This window comes from Diabrotica virgifera, chromosome 1 (assembly GCF_917563875.1).
Source record: "Diabrotica virgifera virgifera chromosome 1, PGI_DIABVI_V3a".
In the NCBI taxonomy this organism is placed as follows: domain Eukaryota; kingdom Metazoa; phylum Arthropoda; class Insecta; order Coleoptera; family Chrysomelidae; genus Diabrotica; species Diabrotica virgifera.
This window is the reverse complement of record NC_065443.1, coordinates 219,242,113-219,266,160: the sequence shown is the minus strand read 5'-3', so window position 1 is coordinate 219,266,160 and position 24,048 is coordinate 219,242,113. Positions and strand designations below refer to the sequence as shown.

Here is a 24,048-nt window from a genome sequence, read left to right as displayed (position 1 = left end):
TATATCTTTTGACAATGTAAATAGATCGGACATCATTTTTGTCCTAATTTTACTTTACTTTTGTTGTTTTTGTATAGTCGCTTCATTGAATTCTCATATAGCGGAGATATATTCTTATCGTTCTTCGCCTATCATAATTACAAAATATGACATTAAGTTGTTGCTCACACCGTATTAATTTTTATGCTGATAGTTGTTTAATATAGAAAATATTATCCCCTTATAACTTAAAGTCACTGTTTTCCTGTTTTGACTGTTTTTATTCTCGTTTTGAGTATAAGATCCACTGAGGATGTAACCCTGTAATAGTTACGATCTCGTTTCTTCTCCTTTTTCTGTATAGAGCTTCTGTAAGCTAGTTTAGCTATGTAACTTAGGTGTTTGAGCTTCATTCATATATAATATTCTTGAACTCCCAAGTCGAGCATAGAGTTTCAGTGAAAACGCGCCATCGGGTTATGTTTTGCGCTAATGCCTTCACCTCATTCCAAGACTTTCCTTGACCTATTATTTCGTCAATGATGGATCTTCTCCAAATTTGTGCTGGGAGACCTCTTTTTCGTTTTCCTTGTGGACTCCTCTCTAGGACAATCTTTGCAATACTGGAACTATTTTTTCGGAGTGTGTGACCGGTTCACCCCCACTTTCTGGACTTTATTCCATTTTCTACCCTCTTTTGTTGGGTCAGGTGTAGTAGATCTTCGTTTTTGATGATGTTTGACCAGAAAATATAAACAAGCAAGCTTAGATAACTCAGGTGTTTGAGCTTGATTCATAAAGTCATTAAAATGCTAAACGAGTTCTTTTATTGTAATCCCAGCAATTTTAATTAATTTAAGCGGTATATGAAACAAACACAAATTGTTAATATAAACAAAACTTATTATTTACTAGCCCATGGGTTCCGCTCCAACATAAACTGGAGATCGAATATCAGGGCCCGAAAACCATTATCAGACCAATAGAATGTTATAAATACGAGACAAAAATGATAACAGGAAATATCAAAAGCGGGCTGGAGATTTAGAAGAAATTTCCTAAGCACAATATTTGAATCTATCTGATTTCTCACTGATCTCGAAATTCCTTAAACTTCAGAGAATTCAATTGGCCGCTCATGTAGTGAGAATAAAGGCCAAAATATTGCAGTAAATATTAATACAGGGAGCAAGGCCAAAAGGAAGGCCACGGAAATGGTGGCAGACTGAAATAGAAGCGGATGAGCAAAATTTGCTAGACGTGGGTGCCTGGAGAAGACCGGCACGGGACCGGCAAGGCTGGAGATATAGTTTGGAAGTTTGGAGGATACCAAGGCTCAATTAGGGCCCTAGTACCATTAGCGAGATATAAAACCATTTTTATCAATAGAAGTAGTGGATAACTGACGATTACGTGTCATCATCATCATCATTTGGCTCTACAACTCTATGTGAGTCTTGGCCGCGTTTACTATTTCCCTCCATTGTTATCGGTCCTGAGCAGCTATTTCCCATTGCTGTACTCCCATTTTGCGTAGATCGCTGGCTACTGCGTCCTTCCATTCCTTTCTTGGGCGACCAACTGACCTTTTTCCATCGGGCCTTTTCCAGAATGTGGCGTTTAGAAGTCTTTCGTCACTTGATCTTAGTACGTGACCCGCCCATCGTATTCTGTTTGATTTAATGTAGGGTACTATGTTTTCATCTCCGTATATTGTCTGGAGTTCATCATTGTGTCTTCTTCTCCATTCTCCTGTTGTCTCTTCTCTGCAAGGCCCATAGATAGTCCGCAGTATCTTTCGTTCAAGTACCAGTAATTTTGTTGTTTCCCGCTGATTCAGAGTCCAGGTTTCGCTTCCATACGTTATTGTGGGACGAATTATTGTCTTATATACTCTTATTTTTGCTGGTCTTGAGAGTATTTTTGATTTAAGCAGGGTTCTTAATGAGTAATATGCCCTGTTTCCTGCAATAATCCTGGCTGTCACGTCCTTTTCATAGTTATTTTCAGATGTTATGATCGCTCCCAAGTACTTAAATTCTTTGACGACTTCAAAATTGTATTCATTAATTGTTACGTTTTGTCTAACCCTTGGTCTTGGGTTCTTCGTAACCACCATGTACTTGGTCTTGTCCTCGTTGACCTTAAGACCAACTTCCTTGGCTTCGTTCTCGAATTAGGTGAAAACTTCTTTTGCATCTCTGGTGGACTGTGCAATTGTGTCCACGTCATCCGCAAAGGCTAATAGTATTTTTGATCCTTGGGCGGCAAATCCGTTTGTCAGTTGTGGCTGATTACGTGTAGCAGAGGTAATGTTGTTTTGAAGCTATCTTCTTGTGGCTTCTTAATGCAGTTAAGTATTTTTGGTGGGGATATTCCATAATTTTAAGTTTATTAAGATTATTTAACGTTCCGATTTCTACTTCCACTACAAGAGAAAAATAAAATTTCCAGTTCAAACAAAGGATACAAATATTCAAAACATAAAGCCTATATTGTCGTATTAACGAATGTTCTTTACTGTTTTTGTTTGTTATTTGTATCATAGTTACATAGAACCACTAGGGCATTTTATGGAATAGTTTATAAATACAGGTCGACAGAATTTTAAGACAAAATGTCTTTATCTTTGTAGATGGCAAGTAATAAAAAGAAATGGTAAGAGTCAACTACCTCTTGGTCTTCATCTTTATTTACAAGGGTGGCACCTGAAAGGAGAATTGAGCCATAGAGCTAGAATATATGATGTTAATCGACCAACGGTAAGAATTTTTAGTATAATATATTATGTCCTACACAATTTCATGATGTGTTACTGACCTTGATATTTCCTTCCCGCCTAGTAGCCTAGTACCTATTTCTCCGAAGTACATACTAGGCTACCAGGACATATTATTTCCAGTAGAAGAATAACATTTGGGAGACACTTTTTTTTAATTTCTAATTCTAAGTCTAATTCTAATTATCTTAATTCTTATCCAGATATGTCTGACTCTGAGTATTTTATTAAGATATTTGTCCAATACGAGATTATAGGCTATTCTGCTTAAATAAGACTCGTGTAAGATTTCTGCTAATCACATAGTAATATACTGTTTTACATTATTGCTGTTTTACTGAATCTTCTCCTAAATCTTAGGTATGTTGAAGTAAAAATAACATCTAATATTTTTTTTTTCAAACAGAGTTTCTCACATCAATTTCCGTTTTAAATTTTTCCATATAGTTTTACATTTAACTTTACTATCAGATTAAGTATTTTACATAAATATGGGAGATTATAGTTTGTGGTTGGTAGCTTCAAAGTATAAAATTGGTGCAAGAACAATAAATAAACTGATTCTAAATAACTTCTTCACCCCCTAAAACGGGGGTGCCAAAGGTACCCCCGTTAATATGGACAAAATACCGTCACTCCCCAATTTTTTCATTTTTTTACGTTCTATGTGATTAAAAAATAAGATTCAGTGCCATTTAACCCTCCACCCCTTCCCTGTGAAAATTGATCTATTTTGAAGTCTAATGAGGAAAATCCCCAAAAACTTCCTAAAAAGACAATTTTACGGATTTTTGAAGGTAGCCCATCTTACGGAAAAATCTAAAAAAAAAGAAATATAGTTATGAATAAATACAAAAAATAAAAATGATTAGACCTTCAGTTATCTTAAAAAGTTGTAGGCTTTTTTAAAAAAATAAGTGTGCGGGAGCGGGAAGGTAGGTAAACGGTTAAAATTAAGCTGAATCTTATTTTTTAATCACAGAGAACGTAAAAAAATGAAAAAAAAATTAATTCTGGGAGTTAGGGCAGTTTGACTATCTTAACGAGAGTACCTTCCCTTTCATTAACCCTCCCATGACCAACCTTTTTTTGTTACACGGATGACCAACGGGGGTAAAAAATTACTCCAAGTCAAAAATGAAAATTGACAATAAAATTAAGTTGTTTTAAGAAATGTAATAAAGTATTCGTAATTTTCATGTTACTATTTTATCAATAAATTATAAATAAACATTAGTCAAACATATTTTTAATTACAATTGAACAAAAACAGGAATCATCGTTCTGAACTTAGAACTAAAGAAATTTTAAAATATACACTAATTACGTCGCCACAATTTTAACAAACAATTTTTATTCAATATTGAAATGTTTCTTACATACAATTCCACATAATAGACGGTATATACTTAATATAAAGTTGGAATATGGAAGGTCAATGGAGTTCGCCTTTGACCCACAATTCAGAAAAAAAAATTTTTTTCGTAAAATTTAGGGAATTTTTTTTATTACAAAGTATGAAGTCATTTAGAATGATATTAAAGTCAAATAAAAAAATAATGAGTTTAAAATTGAAAATATTTCTTAATTTATTAAATACAAACATTAATTGGGGTCTAAATTTACCCCCCTTGGTCATCCGAAGGTTAAACACTTAAATGGTATTTGGAAAAACTACTAACGATTATTTTTTCATTAACTGTCTTTAACTGTTATTACTTTATTTTTTAACATGTTATTTTATCTTTTAGAATACAACCAAAGACGCTCATTTGAACCGAACTGCTTCCCCACGCGCCTCTGTTCAGAAGACCAATAATCCCACTAAATCAGTAGGAAATAACAGATCCAGTTCAGAAACGCCTAACACAGACTCTTTGAGACCATTAATGGTTCATCATTTTTCGGATAGTGTATAAAACGATACAAGTTCAAGTGTTGATAGTAATAAGAAGTTACACGAACGAAAGAGATAAGCAGTAATGTAAAATATTTAAATTATCAGTGTTTTAAACATAAATGTTTTAGAAAGATGCTGTACGCTAAGAGGAGTTCAATATCTTTTCAGAGATTGGTAGTTTTGAAGATCAATATACAAATAGACTCTTAAACCATTATAAATGGAAAAAGTATATACAAATATAATAATAAAAACTGCAAAAAGCTACAAAGTGTCTGACTATTTGAAATGTAGAAATCTTAAACTGGACAGGTCAAGAAGATGAATTGATCAAAATAGTAACATAAGATTACAAGAAAACTTGAATAATTCGGACATAATGAGAAGTAGTACTCGTAGATACTTGATATTGCAGTTAGTACTCCACTAGAGGGGAAGAATGAAATCCTGTTGCTTCGAAAACATGAAATATAAAGTTGACTGGCCTATCAGCAGATGAATTTCTTACATATCACACAAGATAGAGAATCACATGAACAAATTGACAATACCACTTCCTAAGAACAGATCCGATATAAAGTGGATGTTGATGGTAAAGTAATAAAAAAACAATGACTTTTAGTTATCTGGGGATGGAGATATCCAATGTGAATAATATAGAAAATATAATGAGGTTCCAAGCTGCAAAAGCTAATAAAGCAATAGGTGGCCTAAACATAATATGAAGAATACATAAGTAGGTACTCTAAAGAAATAAAAATCTTAATATAGGCATGCAAACTAAAGTATAAATGAAAAGAATACATCATCATCATCAGAGCTTTTCATTCCGAGTGGAATGTTTTCCGCTCTTACTGAGAGCTCTCTGATTCGCTTATTGCTGTGAATCAATTCACATTCCACTTGTATGTTGTCAAAGTTTGTTGAATGATTTGGCTTTCGTTACAATTTTCTTCCACTCATTTCGATATGTGCATAGTTCCCTCCAGTTTCTCACTTCCAGAATTTTGATATCTCTCATGACCTGGTCCCCCCATCTTTCTCTGGGTCTTCCCCTTGGTCTTTCAGTTTCTGTTTTCCATCTGGTGATCTTCTTAAACAGTAGGTCGTTTTTCCTTCTCTCCATGTGTCCCAGCCGTCTCAGCCTCTGTGCTTTAATAAATCTAACTATATGTTCTCCCTTCATGATGTCTCTTAGTTCATGATTCATTCTTCTTCTCATTTCTCCGTTGTCCATTCTTATCGGACCCATAATCCGTCTGAGGATTTTCCTTTCAAATATTCTCAATTTTTCTTCATCTTTTTCCGTGAGGTACATTGTCTCAGCTGCGTACGTAACTACAGGTCTGATTGCAACTCTGTGTATTTTCAGTTTTGTATTTCTGGATAAGTTTTTGTCCTTCATAAGCCTATGATATCTCCAGTATGTTTTGTTGCCTGCTAGTATTTGTTCCTTTACTTCTTCACTTCTCTTGTTTTGGCCATTCACTATTACTCCCAAATATTTCAATTGTTGGAGTCTTTCAAAAGTGTAGTTTTCTATTTTGATTTCTCTCGTCCTGTTATCTTCTCTTCTAGAGCAGAGTAGATATTTTGTTTTTCCTTCGTTAATTTCTAGACCTCTTTTCTGTGCTTCTTTTGCCAGGATTGTTACTGCTTCTTTTAATTTTTCCTTATCTCTTCCCATAAGAACTAAATCATCGGCATATGCAACTATATGTGTTGAGGCGTGGGCTATAGTTCCTTTAATTTTTGCTGGCCTTGACTGTTCCTTCTTCTGCTATGTTGACAAATGAGGTTGACAGGGAATAATGATGCAATTGATTTTGTGCTACCTTCTTCTGTTGTTACTTTAGCTCGAGATCCATCCATGGTCGTTTTTGTTAATCTGATTAATTTTGCTGTTATATCTTTATTTTTCATTTCAATAAATAATTTATTTCTTCCAATATATTTATGACAAAGAAAAGAATACAATTATGACAAAATAGTAGGTACACTACAAAAGCAAGCATTGACACAAGTAGAATAAAACAAATAACGAAACAAGAGAGATAAGAAGACTAACAGGAATTAAAACATTAGAAATCAGTTTCAAAATAATCTCGTTTACACATAGATACAAAAAAGAAATCAGAATTAAATAAGCATATTAACAGAATATCTCAAAACACAATAGTAGCAATATCTTGGGACAAATGGCCAATAGGGTGGAACATGAAGCTATATGATATTAACATGCACTTTTCCTTTAAGGAAAAATGAATATAAAGAATACATCAATAGGAAAATAAAAAAAAAATCATTAGAGGAAAAATTAAAATAGGGATACAAATAATTATATCATTTAACAATAATATATTCACTGAGTCCTTTATGGTTCAACCTGATGTATGAACTATAATAAAAAAGTAAGAACTAAAAAGGATACAAAATAGGATAAAAACAACTTAAATACTCTCCCATGCAGACCATGCAATACTAATCTCTCAAAGTGGAGATGATATACAAGGTATGCTGCAGCAACTTATTATAACCGCAAGAAAATTTAACCTGTAAATTTTACTAAAAAAAAAAGATGGAGTGACAACCTTCCGTAGAGGTATCAACCCGTGAATTAACAAGCATAATTGCTTATAAAGAGAAAGAAGAAGAATTTTCCCAAAAAAAGACGAAGTGTCTGGTTATAACAGCAAATCTTCTAATATCTAAAATACAGCTGAAAGGTCAGATAATAGAACAAGTGATGGAGTTCAAATGTATCTAGGCATCATACTATCTAGCTACGGAAAGTTCGAAACAGAAATGGAAGATCAAGCGACTAGAACAAACAGAGCCGCAGGTTGCCTGAATTAAACAATATGAAGAAATATAAATATCGGAAAAGAAATTAAAATAATGACATACGCGTAGAAACACAGAGACGCCAAAAAGAATGCTACAAAAATAACAGAGATGAAAACCCTTCGAAAAATCGGTGGTAAGACTATGAAACAGAGCTAGAAGTACAGATATACGACGGAGCGACAAGGTGGAGGACATTAATAACTGGGTAAGAAATAGAAGAGTAAAAGCCGAATGACCCCTTAAGCCTAATAAAAACAAATACAGTAGTAAAAAAGCGAAAGATGGTTTCCCAATAGGAAGACGATCAGTGGGAAGACCACGAAAACGATGGAACGACAACTTACTAATGGCATATAAAAAACAGACAGAGTCATATCTGCACACAAAGAAGAAGAAAAAGAACAAGAATAAAGAAACAAGATAAATTTTAAATAAACTACCATGCTCTCTAAATATTTTCGAGAACATAAGAAAAAACACTTTTCTTTTATCCTTTCATCAAACTGGATAAAAATCGATCGACTGACCTCTCTTTCGTTCATGTAATGTAAAACTAAACGATTGTGATTAGTTTTGTAAAATAATTTACAGTATTAGTATTCAATAAGACACAAATGTAGTTTTAAAATCATCACAAGGTTTAGTTTCCGTATCGCATTAGCAAATTTACTATTTTGTACTCGATTTATAAAACTTTTAACATGAATTGCTGATGATTTATGGTTTTTAAGTATTTTAAAGTATAAAAGGCATAAATATTTTTATAAAGTATTAAATAAACTGATATGCATTCACTAAGGGTGAGTGTAAAAGGCAAATTTAAAATAAATGTATCGATAATAAAAGAACGAATACACATGTGGAGTCAAGTAGGGTAGTATGAAGTTGTGACTGTTGTAATGGGTATAGACAGATAATATGTAGCTACATCCGGCGAGATATAATTAAAACGTAAACTCAATTTTGATCTACGGTTTTAAGTTGAAATTTTCAGGTTAGTTAGGTAGGTGGATAGATGAGATGGATTGCTACAATTGTTGATAACCCTAAAAAAATTAAGTGTAGTGATCTATCATAGTGATCTATGCACCAGCTGCTGATAAGAAAAAAAAAGGTAAAAACCTTTAGACTAAACTTGAAATGATGTATCATCTAAAAAAGTCTAAAGACATGATTGGCAATCATAGTAGATTTTATCGCAAAATTCACGAAGGCATTTTTGGGTCTTGAAGAACTTAAGGGACACTAAATGCAGGCAAACAAGGTCACCCTGTCAGGGCACACAAATAAAGACCTGTTGCTCGGTACGGAAGAGATATGAGGGTGTTCTGTAGACAAGATATTGAGAAAAAATTAATGTAACCTAAAAATAACGGAAAATGAAGGAATGGCAGTTAAGTATTGGTAACCATACAAATATTTAAACGGTCTATTGGGAAACCTAATTAATAATAGAAAATAGTATACTTTCAAACGGAGAAGGACATTTATTGAACTGCTTGTGCAATAAAACAGTGTTCATCAAAGGAAGGAAAAAAACTACAGCTTTTTATTTGTCAACTGACATTACAAAATATAGTTAGAGGGATTGCTTCTTCTGTGTGCACTTATAGTATGATACTTAGAAGGTAAGAAAACTTAAAATGGAAACATCTTACTTTACCCGTCGCGTCGGAAGGAAACCAAAATTGTCGAAACCATGTGGTTGCACTGTTTTGTCGTTTTAGAGACTATTTTTAGACTACCAATGGATTCGTATGTGGATGTTGGTGTCTCCTACCTAGAAAATTCCTTTTTGAAGATACACTCTGAGCCCGAAATGATTTTAATAAGGAATATAATAAAATAAAAGATGCTAAAATTATTTAAAATAAAAATAAGAAAGGTTTATGTAAATACGTATGTTAAAAGACCCTGACACAAAAATGAGGGTCCAAGCCACGTTAAACGAGCAAGTGACTGCAATTAAAGACACATCGAACGAAGAACAAATGATCAAACAGATGACCGAATTAGGTCAAAATGTAAAGGATGGATACTTAAAGGCAGATAAATTAACCAAGAAGAAATCATGGATGACAGATGAGATCCTGAAATTAATGGACGAAAGAAGAAATACCAAAAATGACCCCGACACATACAAAACAATCAATATATCAATAAGAAGGAAAACTAGAGAAGCGAAAGAAAAAGAAGCAATGAAGAGATGCCAAGAAATTGAGATTCTACAATCAAAGTACGATAGTCACAATGTAAATGTACATAGGAAAGTTAAATAACTCACAGATGGACTAAGACGGAGACAGAGAGGAAATCTAACTGATTCTGACGGAAACATCATCGTAGATAAACAAAGTAAAATTAGAACGTGGAAAGAATATCTAGAAAAACTATTTGAAGACCAAAGAGGTAACACATTTGAATTAGAAAAAGAGGTAAATGATGGACCAAGAATATTACAGCAGGAAGTTTATTCTGCCATAACACAGCTAAAGATTTGTAAAGCAGCAGGTCCGGATAATATACAAGCAGAACTACTCAAACTGATGAACAACGAATCAATAGCAATAGTCACAAAGATATTCAACAACATATACAACTTTGGACAAATACCAACAGAATGGCTGAAGTCTGAGTTTATTGCGCTTCCAAAAAAACCAGGAGCCAAAAAGTGCGAAGAATACCGTACGATTAGCCTGATGAGTCATCTCCTAAAATTGTTCTTAAAGATAATCCATACGAGAATTTACAAGCTATGTGAAAGTCAAATTTCGCCCAACCAGTTCGGGTTCATAAATGCTCTTGGTACGAGAGAGGCTTTGTTTTCAATACAAGTCTTATTCCAGAGATGCAGAGACGTAAATTGCGGCGTATACGCATTTCCGGTTGATTACGAGAAGGCGTTGGATCGAGTACAATACGCCAAGATGATGCAAATATTAAAAGAAGCAGGAATTAACAACCAAGATCTGAAAATAATTAGAAACCTTTACTGGAATCAGACTGCAAACCTCAGAATTGACGGTGAACTCACCGAATATGTCAAAATCATGCGTGGAGTGAGCCAAGTCTGCATTTTGTCTCCCGTAATTTTCAAACTTTACTCTAAAAGAATATTTATCGAAGCTTTGCACGAAACTGAAAAAGGTATTCTACTAATTGGGTACCGGCTAAATAATACCAGGTATGCACATGACACCATAGTATTTGCGGACAACCTAGAAGACCTACAAGTCCTCATGGACAAAATCACGTATTACAGTCAACAATATGCACTCAATATAAACGTGAAGAAAACAAAATTTATGATCGTTAGCAAGAAAAAGATAACAGAAGGTCAACTCTATATCAACCAAACCCCTGTAGAAAGAGTGGGGCACTACCACTACCTCGGCACCATAATAAATGAAGAATGGACCAACAATCAAGAAATAAGAGCGCGCATCGGAAAAGCTAGATCAATCTTCAACCATATGGGGGCGATTTTCAAGATCCACAACCTTTCTCTTGGTATAAAAGTAAGAATTCTGAGATGTTACGTCTTCTCTGCGTTTTTTATGGTGTTGAATCATGGACCTTGAACGAGGATATGTGCCGAAAATTGGAAGCATTTGAGATGTGGCTATATCGGAGAATTCTTAAAATCCCATGGACAGATCGGGTCACAAATGAGGAGGTTCTTAAAAGAATGGGGAAAACCGAGAAGTACTGACCACCATCAAATCTCGAAAGTTGGAATTCTTTGGACACATTATGCGAAATGAATCCAGATATGCCCTCCTACAAGCCATCCTGCAAGGAAAAATATTTGGAAAGCGAGGTCCAGGAAGAAGAAGAACATCTTGGTTAAAGAACCTCATAACCTGGTTCAACACAACATCTGTGCATCTTTTCCGCATTGCTGCAGATAAAGTGAAGATGGCCATGATGATCGCCAACATTCGTCACGGATAGGCACATCAAGATGAATGTAAAATGAAAAGTAGTGATGGTGTGTTATTCACAACGTACGACAAAGTGACTTGTTTCTCCCACCCACAAAACGAGTGAAAGGGTTTAGAAAATTGCCACCAAGAAGCTTACTGACTTCGTTACCTTTCGAGTCGTTGGGAAACTCTCTACAATCATATTGATATAATATCACGAATGATAGTTACGGCCCGCCAAAGCTAGTAGAGCAATTTTAAATAATGCTGTTAGAAATATTAGACGGATTAAACGGCTACAACGACCTCAGTGCACTTTCATGTGTCAAACAGTGACACGTAGTCCAGTAGGCATATTATATATAATACATGCCAACGACTTGTAGGACACTTTACTCGTCCTCCCGCACGACCGCAAAGGGTTAAAGCCTACATACAAGCAGGAAGAAGAAGAAGAAGTTTTGTTATTTGGCATTTTTAGAGGGTGTTTTGACATTAAAATTCCACGCTTGTCAAACTGATTGGCGAGTTCGTGATAGAGTGAGTAATAGAAGGAAATATAGTGTCCCGTCTGCCCTCGGAAACCTAACTAATAGCCATTCGGGGTCGGAAGAAACAAGAGTTAGCCAAGAGAGGCTGATCGGAAAGATTAAAGACATTTCACTAAAGACAAGTTGAAAAAGAGTAAAGTATGAAGGCACTTAGGAGCCGCCAGGTGCGTTTCATAAGGGTATGAGTATTGATATACTTTGTGTTCCCGCTCATACACCGGGGTGTTGACTACAGACTGTAGGGCTCGTCCAGCATGCCATAGCATGGAGGATAGGGTGTTCGTCATTTTTTTTATAATGTAGACACCCCAGGCTCCATGGTCTGATCACAGATGAGGTGGACGGACGACGTTTGGAGAAAGGGAAAAGGAAAAAAAAACCCTGAAAAGGAGAAACCCAGGAAAGGACTGGATGCAGATCGCCCAGAATAGAGACCAATGGAGATTAACAGGTCAGGCCTATGCCCAGGAATGGGCGTTTAAGGCTGATTAGCTAGACAGATGAATAGTACGAATCCTACACAACTAATAGCCAGTTCCTTAAATTTTCGTGGAACATTCTAAAATAGACTCCACATAATGGTTCGCAAATTCGCCTTTTAAATTCATAAAATTGTAAAACTGTTAGAATAAGCAATTAGAGTATAGGAAATTAATGAGCAACTGAAATTTGTCAAATTTCTCACGCTATGTTAAATTTTTTCTTTCAGTTACAATAAATATTCAAACATACAAAATTAATTTATATATCTTGGTAGGTGTGTCCTGTATATACATTTTTACGCTAATAAATAACGTAATACTGTAGGTACCTGTTTATTGATAACACCAAGTATGTAGACAACGAAGCTCGTTCGTTTCGGCTCTTAAAATATCCATGTGAACGACTAAAATATTGTAATTTGTTAATTTTAATTTATTAATTTGTTATTTTGTTAATTGTTAATTTCGTACTTGTTTTATATAATAATAAATTTATTTTCCTTTGATAGTTGTGCACTATCTTTTTTTTAAGTTTGTATAGTTCCGATATTTGTGCATCTACCTATTTCATTTCTGTTATTTGTAAATCTAGTTTTTTAAGAATACTCTTTATATTCCTGTTAGCATTTTATTTTTTTGGATAAGCATAGATAATAGTTCCTTGTCTACCGTTATATGTCAAAAGAAGTTCGTCTAGCTTTTGATGAATTTTCTCTATTCTTTTCTGTTCTTTGTGATGTATGTGCTTCTTGACAATATTTGCCCTTATTTTGTATAATATTATGCTAGGGTGCTGTGCTACTCTTTTATTGGTCTGGTCCTTCTATTTTCCCTGTTGGTTTAGCTTCCTAGACTCTTTCCACTTTTCTGTTGCTATCAATCCATATTATATAACCTCGCCATGTTAATTTTTCTCCATTGTTGTGTCAAGCAACGGTTTAATTTTAAGTTTCTAATTTCTTCATCCCTGAGTCTGCCTGTCTTTGTTGTCCTTAGCGTTCTTCTAAGCTATTTTATCTGTACTGCTTTTTTCCTGTTCTGGTTTCTTCTGCTTAAAATCCAGTTATATGCTTTATACGTCAACGTTGGCCTATATAATGGGTGGAATGCATAAAACGTAGTACCTGCTAATGCTTCAAGTATGTACTACATTTTTGAAGATTCTACTACACTTACAAAGCGTTACTACACTTACAAATGGTTTGTAAGTGTTGTACTACACTTACAAAGCATTTAATCATTTGTAAGTGTAGTAAAATCTTCAAAAATGTAGTACATACTTGAAGCATTAGCAGATACTACGTTTTATGCATTCCACCCATTGTTTCGTATATTTTTATCTTCGATATCCTCGATATATCGTTATTGTTGAGGAATCCTCTATTTAGTGTCTGGAATAGTCTTTATGTACTCTCTATATTCTATTGTTGAGATCGTTCTTGATGCTTTCTCTGATATTTATTACTGTTCCCAACTATTTGTGTAATGTTTGTTTGCTTTATTTTTTGTTGATCTATTACTAATTCTACATTCACCGGCACAAAAAACGGGTGCCCTAAAAAATGGGCCATTTTTAATGACTTGTATTTCCTAAGCCTTATATCCGATTTAAGTAATTTTTTAATATGTTATAGCGTTATTCTTTAACAATATCGCTGTAATAATATTGTTGATAGACTGGTACATTGTCATAGGAGTGTACGAATCAAACTCTGTTTTTTTCTCATATTTTGGAACACCCTGTGGAATGTTCTAGCTTTTATAAGATACTGAAATTAAAACCCAACTATAGCCTCAGGTTTTCTTAACATTCTGTTTTTTGGTTCATTCGCTTATGTTGGATAATAAAAAATTTAGGCACTTTAACAACTACCCCTGTTTTTCGTCAATACAGGGTGTTTTTAAATAAGTACGGCAAACTTTAAGGGGTAATTCTGCATGATAAAATAATGACGGTTTGCTTTATAAACGTGTGCCCGCAAATGCCTCGTTTCCGAGATAGGGGGTGTTGAAATTGTTCTTACAAACTGACTATTTATTTATTGCTCTAAAACGGTTTGTGATGTGCAAATGAAATTTGGTATATTTTAAAAGGTAGTTATTGCGCATTTTTTGGCATACAATTAAGAATTTTATATTCACCATTGGCATGCATACGTGTATAAACATTTTAAATATATCCGGTATGCACGCCAATGGTGAATATAAAATTCTTAATTGTATGCCAAAAAATGCGCAATAACTTCCTCTTAAAATCTACTAAATTTCATCTGCATATCACAAACCGTTTTAGAGCAATAAATAAATTGTCAGTTTGTAAGAACAATTTCAACACCCCCTATCTCGAAAACGAAGCATTGGCGGGCATACGTTTATAAAGCAAGCTGTCATTATTTTATCATGCAGAATTACCCCTTAAAGTTTGCCGTACTTATTTAAAAACACCCTGTATTGACGAAAAACAGGGGTAGTTGTTAAAGTGCCTAACTTTTTTATTATCCAACATAAGCGAATGAATAAAAAAACAGAATGTTAAGAAATCCTGAGGCTGTAGTTGGGTTTTAATTTCAGTATTTTATAAAAGCTAGAACATTCCACAGGGTGTTCCAAAATTTGAGAAAAAAACACAGTTTGATTCGTACACCCTGTATACAATGACAATGTACCTGTCTAGCAACAATATTATTACAGCGATATTGATAAAGAATAGGGCTATAACATATTAAAAAAATTACTTAAATCAGACATCAGGTTTAGGAAATACAAGACATTAAAAATGACCCATTTTTGGGGTGCCCGTTTTTTGTGCCGGTGAGTGTATTAGGTCTTTCTTACCTGTTTCCTTGTTATTTTCATTATATATGTCTTCGCTTTATTTATATTTAGGTTGTATTTTTTTTGCTTCTGAGTTCCATTTTTCTAAATTTTACTTTAAGTTTCGGCGAATAGTACTATCTGATTTGCAAATATGCATATCTCTGCATTTATCATTTGCATTCTATTTCATACTATACAGTATTTTTTACAGGTTTTTCTTGTATAACTGTTTGCGTTTTTTTAAATAATGTTTGCGATGTGTTCTTATTGTATTCGTTGTTGTCATATATAGGTATAATTTAGTTGCTTCCTTTGGGTCTTCGCTTACTTGTTTCTTTTTGAGGCTCTCCATATAGCTTTTGTTTTGGATTGCATCAAAGGTTTTTTATGTTTATAAAAGTATTATACTTTATTTTTCTTTAAGGTCTTCTTTTTTATCTACTTTTTTTTATTCCTGTTGGGGTTCCATTTTTTTTTATTTTTCCAAAACTTGTTTTTTTTTTACTTTTTGAGACTTCAGTCCTCTGATTTAGACTTTTAGAGACTTCTGGTAGGTACCTTTTACTTTTTTGATTTTAATTTTATCTTAATGTTCGAGTTTTGCAGTTCCTTTCTATTTACCTTGTTAACGTTGCTGTGTAGCTTCTCCTTTCATTTTATCTTCTTAATCTTCTTAAAATGTAATGCTGACCTTTTTGTGATTCTCTGTACTACATATTTTAATACTCTTGTCATACCTGTAACGAATTTGTCAGATGAAAATTAAACTATTTACCAAGTAATATAAATTTCTTTATAAAAAACTAGGGACGAAGTCAATGTCACGCCTCTTATTGATTTAATAAAAGCTTTTTACAGCAATAATTTAAATATATTACATATTTTACCAAAATTGTGAACTATGTAGTGTAAGAATATTTATGTACATATTATGGACACACATTTATTTCAAGGGATTCTAGTTTACAGGGGTATATTACAACCCTACCGATGCAAGTTAAGCAGTAGTGGCATTGTAGCGTCAAAATATGTCTTCTTATTTATTATGAATAAATTCGAATGGGGCCATTGCGTATACTATTTCAAGTTAAATAATTGTTTATGATATTTATTTCCTACGAGAAATTTTCTTATTGTATGTAAATTTTGACACAAAACCTTCAACTTTTGTAAGATTTTGCACAGCTCTGTTTGCAACAATAATGAATTGACATGTGACATTAGGTGGTAAAGAAGTTGAAGGTTTAAGCGGACAGATATATTGCCAAATAAGACATAATTGTACAGTTTTTTAAATTATATCATTAAAATACATAATTGTTGTTATTGGTTTCTTTGCTTTTCAATGATACCCCATCCTATCTATCTATGTAATACCTATGTTGATACATTAAATTGGAAGTAATGCTTTGAATTTGTAATAAGCTTTGGAATACCGAAAAGTAGCCAAATAACTGGGGTAAACTCACGCTTATTCCCATATGTACAAAAAGTTTCTCCTACAGATTTCAATGGATAATTACCGTACAGTAGCATTGTTATCTCATACGAGCAAAGTACTTCTAACCATCATCAATGACAGACTAAAATCAATCCTCTTACCACAAATTCCCCAAAAAAGTTTGGATTCTTCCCAGGTAGAGGAACAAGAGAACACATTCTTAATATTCGACAAATTATCAAAAATTCTCGAGAGTTTAACATAGAAACATATTCGTGCTTTGCTCACTACTCCAAGGGCTTCGATAACGTAACATGGGATAAAATATGGCACATACTTAGAGAAATCGGTACGCCAAAACACCTGATCTATTTTTTACAAGAAGTTAAGGTAAATAACATCACTAATGTTAAGAGTTAATGATGTGGTTTCGAGAAACTTCAAATTAAAATCTAGAGTTCGACAGGGATGTATATAGGAGGATGTATATAGGATCTATGCAGGAGTTATATAGGAGAAAATAGAATATTTATTTATTGGTCTTCATTTTTGTTTCTCTGTCGCTTGTTCTTTTTGGTTCCAATTTCCAATATAGATCTCATTTTTTCTTTCTACTATTCTTAGATCTTCTTCATCTTTTTTTTTGTCAGTGTCGTGATTTCCATTGAATACATGATAACTGGTCTGATCACTGTTTTATACAGTTTGTTTGCTGGATGATTTTGGATCTGAGTTGCTTATTCCTTTCAAAATCAGAAGCAACCAGGTTCTAAACCAAGGCCAGAATAAAAAAAAACAAACAGAGATAAGAAACTTGGCAGGTTACGAAGGTTGGCTCATTGGTCAGACAATTGGATTAATTAGGCGCTGTTTCTACTAACAGTGGAGGTTGCGTAGACGAGATCCGTAGACGCATCAGAATGGGCACATCGGCAATAACAAACTCACAGGAATATGGAAGAACTCTGACATTACAAAAACACAAAATTGCGCCCTGCATTAATATTTCCTATCGCCACCTACGCACAGTGGTGAATTTCGCCGAAAATACCACACCTGTAATTTTGAACCAATCAAAATACGTTATTTTGACAGATCACCATGGCAACGGAGGTATTTTATCGGAAATTTTTTGCTCGTGGGGTACCCAACAGCGAATTATAGTGGAAATTTTTTGACGTTTACAATAACAGAACATTTTTGACAGACTGGTTTTTATTTGTTTAAATAATTTAGTTTTGATTCGTTTTCTATCACTTGTAGTTACTCAAAACTTATGTAAAATTGAAGAATATACTATTTTCTATCTTGAAATTGTATTCCCATGCAACTACAATGGGTAGAAATTACGAATTTGAAAGCCTAAATAATTGCTGACAAAGCTATGGCGCGCTATTAATCTGTTCATGCAGCTTTGGATTTTCAAATGCAAATTTGGTGTGGAATGTTCTTACTGAATACCACGCGAAGTCAAATTAATATCCGGAAATTTTTTTTTGATCATGAATATTTTTAGCAAATTTCCGGAAATAATTTGACCTCTAGTGGTATTACTAGTGAAAATTCCACACCTGCAATTTTGAACCAATCAAAATACGTTATTTTGACAGATCACCATGGCAACGGAGGTATTTTATCGGAAATTTTTTGCTCGTGGGGTACCCAACAGCGAATTATAGTGGAAATTTTTTGACGTTTACAATAACAGAACATTTTTGACAGACTGGTTTTTATTTGTTTACATAATTTAGTTTTGATTCATTTTCTATCACTTGTAGTTACTCAAAACTTATGTAAAATTGAAGAATATACTATTTTCTATCTTGAAATGGTATTCCCATGCAACTACAATGAGTAGAAATTACGAATTTGAAAGCCTAAATAATTGCTGACAAAGCTATGGCGCGCTATTAATCTGTTCATGCAGCTTTGGATTTTCAAATGCAAATTTGGTGTGGAATTTTCTTACCGAATACCACGCGAAGTCAAATTAATATCCGGAAATTTTTTTTTGTTCATGAATATTTTTAGAAAATTTCCCTCGTCTGCGACTCGGGAAATTTTCAAAATATTCATGATCTCAAAAAAATTTCCGGAAATAATTTGACCTCTAGTGGTATTACTAGTGAAAATTCCACACCTGTAATTTTGAACCAATCAAAATACGTTATTTTGACAGATCACCATGGCAACGGAGGTATTTTATCGGAAATTTTTTGCTCGTGGGGCACCCAACAGCGAATTATAGTGGAAATTTTTTGACGTTTACAATAACAGAACATTTTTGACAGACTGGTTTTTATTTGTTTACATAATTTAGTTTTGATTCATTTTCTATCACTTGTAGTTACTCAAAACTTATGTAAAATTGAAGAATATACTATTTTCTATCTTGAAATGGTATTCCCATGCAACTAGAATGAGTAGAAATTACGAATTTAAAAGCCTAAATAATTGCTGACAAAGCTATGGTGCGCTATTAATCTGTTCATGCAGCTTTGGATTTTCAAATGCAAATTTGGTGTGGAATTTTCTTACCGAATACCACGCGAAGTCAAATTAATATCCGGAAATTTTTTTTGATCATGAATATTTTTAGAAAATTTCCCTCGTCTGCGACTCGGGAAATTTTCAAAATATTCATGATCTCAAAAAAATTTCCGGAAATAATTTGACCTCTAGTGGTATTACTAGTGAAAACCTGGCCAAAATGTAAAATTTTAAGTTTAATGGTATACCCCGAGAAATTTTATATGAATCTTGCTCTGTAGGCCTTTGAGAGTCATAAACGGCCGTTAAGGGTAAAACAATACAAGCAGATCATGCATGGGTGCCCATCTAAAAATTTTTTAGAGGAGGGACCAGATGTGAAGATGTTGCACATTACATTTTGTATACTTTGGATGACAAGACATTATAGTTTAAAGCAGCGGTTCTCAATCTTTTTTGGCGACGGAACCCTTTTGGAAAGCAAAATACTTGACGGAACCCTACAATAAAGCAATGGTTTTTAAAAGTGTATTTTTTATTAATAAGCATAATCAAATTCCAATGGAACAGTTACTTATTACTTACTTACATATGTGACAAGTATAATAATATAATATAATATTAAAATAAAAAAATCTAACTAATGGGAGGTATGAAACTGTTTTTTTTTTATTTTTCATCAATTGGTTGATATCAGGTTTAATAGATGACATTTGAAGTCTCATATTAGGTTCGGCGTCCAGTTTATTGCGGTATTTTGTTTTCGTGGCTGCATATGTTGAGAATCTTGTTTCGCACAAATATGTTGTTGGGAACGGTAGAAGAATATTCAGAGCCATTTTGGCAAGCATTGGATATTCATCACGGATTCTGCACCAAAAATCTTTCGAGAGGCGTCGTTTTAAACAATGACTCCATAAATGTGTCTGATGACATTTCTAAAAGAGATTCGTATATCTCGTTTGACATATTTTCGGGCTTTTGTAAGTTGGGTTTATGAATCGATGAATTCAGTTTCATTTTTGTGTTGTGTTCTTCGGGAAAATACTTCTCACAAGATGCACGCATGGAAGTGAGATATTTGACCAATTCTTCAAATACATCATCTCGGAACATTTCTGAGTCCGTATCGCTAACAAACTAAGGGCCGGTTGTTCGAACGCTAATCAACAATGATCATTATCAAATAATTAATTACTGTCAATGTCAACTTTGTTTGGGTTGTTAAAAAGTCTGTGGAGTATATAATCAATTAATATAACAATAATTATTAACATAATTAATAATAAATCTCATAATTGTAATTAATTATGTTTTCAGCAACCCAAACAAAGTTGACATTGACAGTTTTGGTGACAGTAATTAAATATTTGATAATGATCATTGTTGATTAGCGTTCGAGCAACCGGCCCTGAGTGATGTAAAGCTTTCTATTTCTTTCTTTCTGACGCAAATAATTAAAAAATCTAATTTTCTTTTGAAGACAGTTATTTTGTTACAGACCTGGAACACTTTTGTCTGTTTACCTTGCAATAATAAATTTAAATCGTTCAGTTTTTGAAAGATATCCGCCATAAAAGACATTCGGAACAACCAAGTTTTATCAAACAAACGGTCTTTCAAATTGAAATAACTATCTGAAAGAAACATTTGTAACTCGGCTCTAAGTTCAAATAGCCTTGTTAAAGTTTTACCCCGAGACAGCCATCGCACTTCTGTATGGAGCAGCAGTTATATTTGCTGCCATAATCTTCACACAAAAATGAAAACAATCGGGATTGTAGTGGTCGTGATTTGATAAAATTAATTCTTTTTACTGCTTCATCCATAACTAATTTTAGATTTGACGGCATTTGCTTCATCGCAAGTGCTTGTCTATGCAGGATACTATGGCTAGAGCTATAATTAGGAGCTTTATTTTTTATTCGTGACACTAGTCCTGCTGTATTGCCTGTCATTGCCTTGGCCCCATCTGTACAAATGTCTGTACATTGCCCCCGTTCCAACTGAGATTATTTTCCTCAAAAAACATAATTATTTTATTAAAAATTTCCTCTCCGGTTGTGTTTGTGGGCAGCGGTGAACACATAGGCATGTCTTCATCAAAAGAACTTTCATATGGATATCTCACGATAACCAGCAAGGTAGCCAGACCAGCGATATCAGTAGACTCATCTATTTGCAAGGTGAATCGTGTTTTTTGTAGTAGGTAGTTCTTGTTTGACCTAGCTGGCCAGATCATGAATACGCAGTGAAACAGTATCGTTCGATAGCGGTATTTACAGTAGAAAGATGCTTTGCAGATTTTTCATCGAGCATACATTTTGTTATGTCTAACACACATGGTTTTATTAAATTCTCAGCAATATTGTGCGCTTCACCTGCTTGTACAATGCGATAGCTAACTAAATATGATACCTCTGTGGCCTTTTCATTGAAAGTTTGGGTTACATGCATCATAGTTTTTTGACTTTCCAATATCTGTTCTTTTTTACGTATAAAAAATTATTTATTCTTGTTTTTAGAATCGGGGTGTACAGTTTCTAAATGTCGGCGCAACTTGGCAGGTGCCATGGATCTATGCAGGTGTCCAAAATCATATTTCCTCTTTTTCGCCTTTGAAACCGTGGAACTTGACGTCGTTGCATAATCGTCTTGACCGGTAATTGCTGTATACTCCGCGCGTACTGCTTTCGAACATTCGCTTCGGTAGAAGATGTTGTTGCATCACGTTTAACGCCTTTAAGCCAACGTTCCATTCTTCTTTATTAAAAACCACAAAATAACGTACGATCACAAACAACAAAAGTACAAAATTGATACAATCAGAAAACAGCAGTAGAAAAATAAACACTTTTTTTCTAGCAGGTCGCTCCGAACCCTAATTGTCGACTGACTACTGAATAAGGACTAAGTCACACCAAAGAATGCCCCAACCAACCAAGTTGGTTGGGGTATTCTTTGGTCACACTAAGTAGTGTATCGGCGGTGACAGGCTAGTAAAATTGTATGAGGCAACAGGAGGCAACTAAGTTCGACCTGTGGTTCGACTACGCCTCGTGAATCGTGCTATGCCGCGTCAGAAAAGTCGACCAGAGAGAGGTGTTTTGATTTTTTTTTCTAAATTCTCGCGGAACCCCTACAGGGGTATCGCGGAACCCTAGGGTTCCGCGGAACACACTTTGAGTATCGCTGGTTTAAAGCAACAGAAAAGCTAGGGGGGCCGTAGCCGTGCCCATGGGTATGGGAGCCTATGAGATCATGAGATCGTATATTTATATTAGTGTAAAATTGTGATTTGAACGACAGCGGGCCAAATAAAATTAAGTGTGTTATACAATAATATTGGGTCATTGTTTGGTGTACATTTAGAACTATAGACGTGTATTATTTTGTTAGTTTATAGTGGATGCTATGCCTGGAGGTAAGTGGAGTATTTTAATATACTTTTTAGACTTTTTTTTTTCGTAAAATACTTTATTTACAACATATTGGCAAGAAGTTTCAACGTTTTAAGTTTTCCAAGTTTTAAAAAGGGAAAGATAAATATTTCAAAATGTATATAAATATTCCTCAAAAAATCATCTGCAGCCAGGTGCATCCTTGGCGGAATTTTTTCATTATAAAAAATATAACATGCTGGAGAATTTGTACATTAAGAGACTTTAATGTTATATGGTCAGTTAATAAAGTAAGAACAAAATATGAAGCATCTGATCCAGTAAATTTACAGTTTTTTTTACACAAGAGCCGCCTTTTCTTGTATTTTTTTTTTGATTTCTTCTTCTTTTTCTTAATCTTTAAGTCCTTTTACTCTTATATACAGGGTGTCCCGAAAAGATTGGTCATAAATTATACCACAGATTCTGGGGCCAAAAATAAGTTGATTGAACCTCACTTACCTATATACAATAGTGCACACAAAAAAAGTTACAGCCCTTTGAAGTTACAAAATGAAAATCGATTTTTTTTCCTATATCGAAAACTCTTAGAGATTTCTTATTGAAAATGGACATGTAACATTTTTATGGCAGCAACATCTTACAAAAAAAATTAAAGTGAAATTTGTGCACCCCATAAAAATTTTATGGGGGTTTTGTTCCTTTAAACCCCCCCAAACTTTTGTGTACGTTCCAATTATATTATTATTGTGGCACCATTAGTTAAATACAATGTTTTTAAAACTTTTTGCTTCTTAGTATTTTTTCGATAAGCCAGTGTTTATCGACATATTTTGAATATTTGTCGAATTCACCACATATGTGTATATGGTTAAGTACGATTATAGAGACCTGTTAATAACACTGGGGAACACATTTTTTGTTGAGTTAGATCTGACACTTGTTTTTCACTAATTTTTGGCGTCTGAATCTGAGCATGACCTGAGATTTTCTCTATCACGTCAACTTTTTAAACTACAGGATATCCTCAAAAATCATGCATATAAAGGAACGTAAAATAAACATCAGTTTACAATACAGTTTACAAATCATTTAATTCAAGTTAAATCGAGTTCATACAAATAAAATTGTTTAATAATGAACATTACTTACAAATTAAGAAAAAAATTTGCGTTTATGGCTTTTTCTGGAGTGTTCAGTTTGTGTACATTCGCGCTTGATGCTCCAAAAATAGTCAGCTTTCATATGTACATCCCATCTACCTTGGTACCGTGCTTTCATGATGCAACAGAACCAAATAAGAAAATAGAACCAAATAAATTTCCATTATGGAGGAGAACACATTTCAAGCTCCACTTTGAGCTATCTATAAACAGTCTCGAGTCAGATGCGTTATACATAGTTTGAAATTCCCAATTCTTTCATTAAACCACTT

The 24,048-nt window shown here is 33.9% G+C and overlaps 1 protein-coding gene across 1 annotated transcript in view; it reads left to right on the top strand.

Moving 5' to 3' along the window:
• LOC126882459 (protein O-mannosyl-transferase TMTC1-like) overlaps nt 1-12,395 on the top strand; it is a 124,888-nt gene extending 112,493 nt beyond the window's left edge. The window contains exons 5-6 of the mRNA XM_050647423.1: nt 2,615-2,741; nt 4,510-12,395. Coding sequence (XP_050503380.1) covers nt 2,615-2,741; nt 4,510-4,677 — 295 coding nt within the window. The 3' untranslated portion in view covers nt 4,678-12,395. The remainder of the gene's footprint in view (nt 1-2,614; nt 2,742-4,509) is intronic.
• Nucleotides 12,396-24,048: the final 11,653 nt, after the last annotated feature.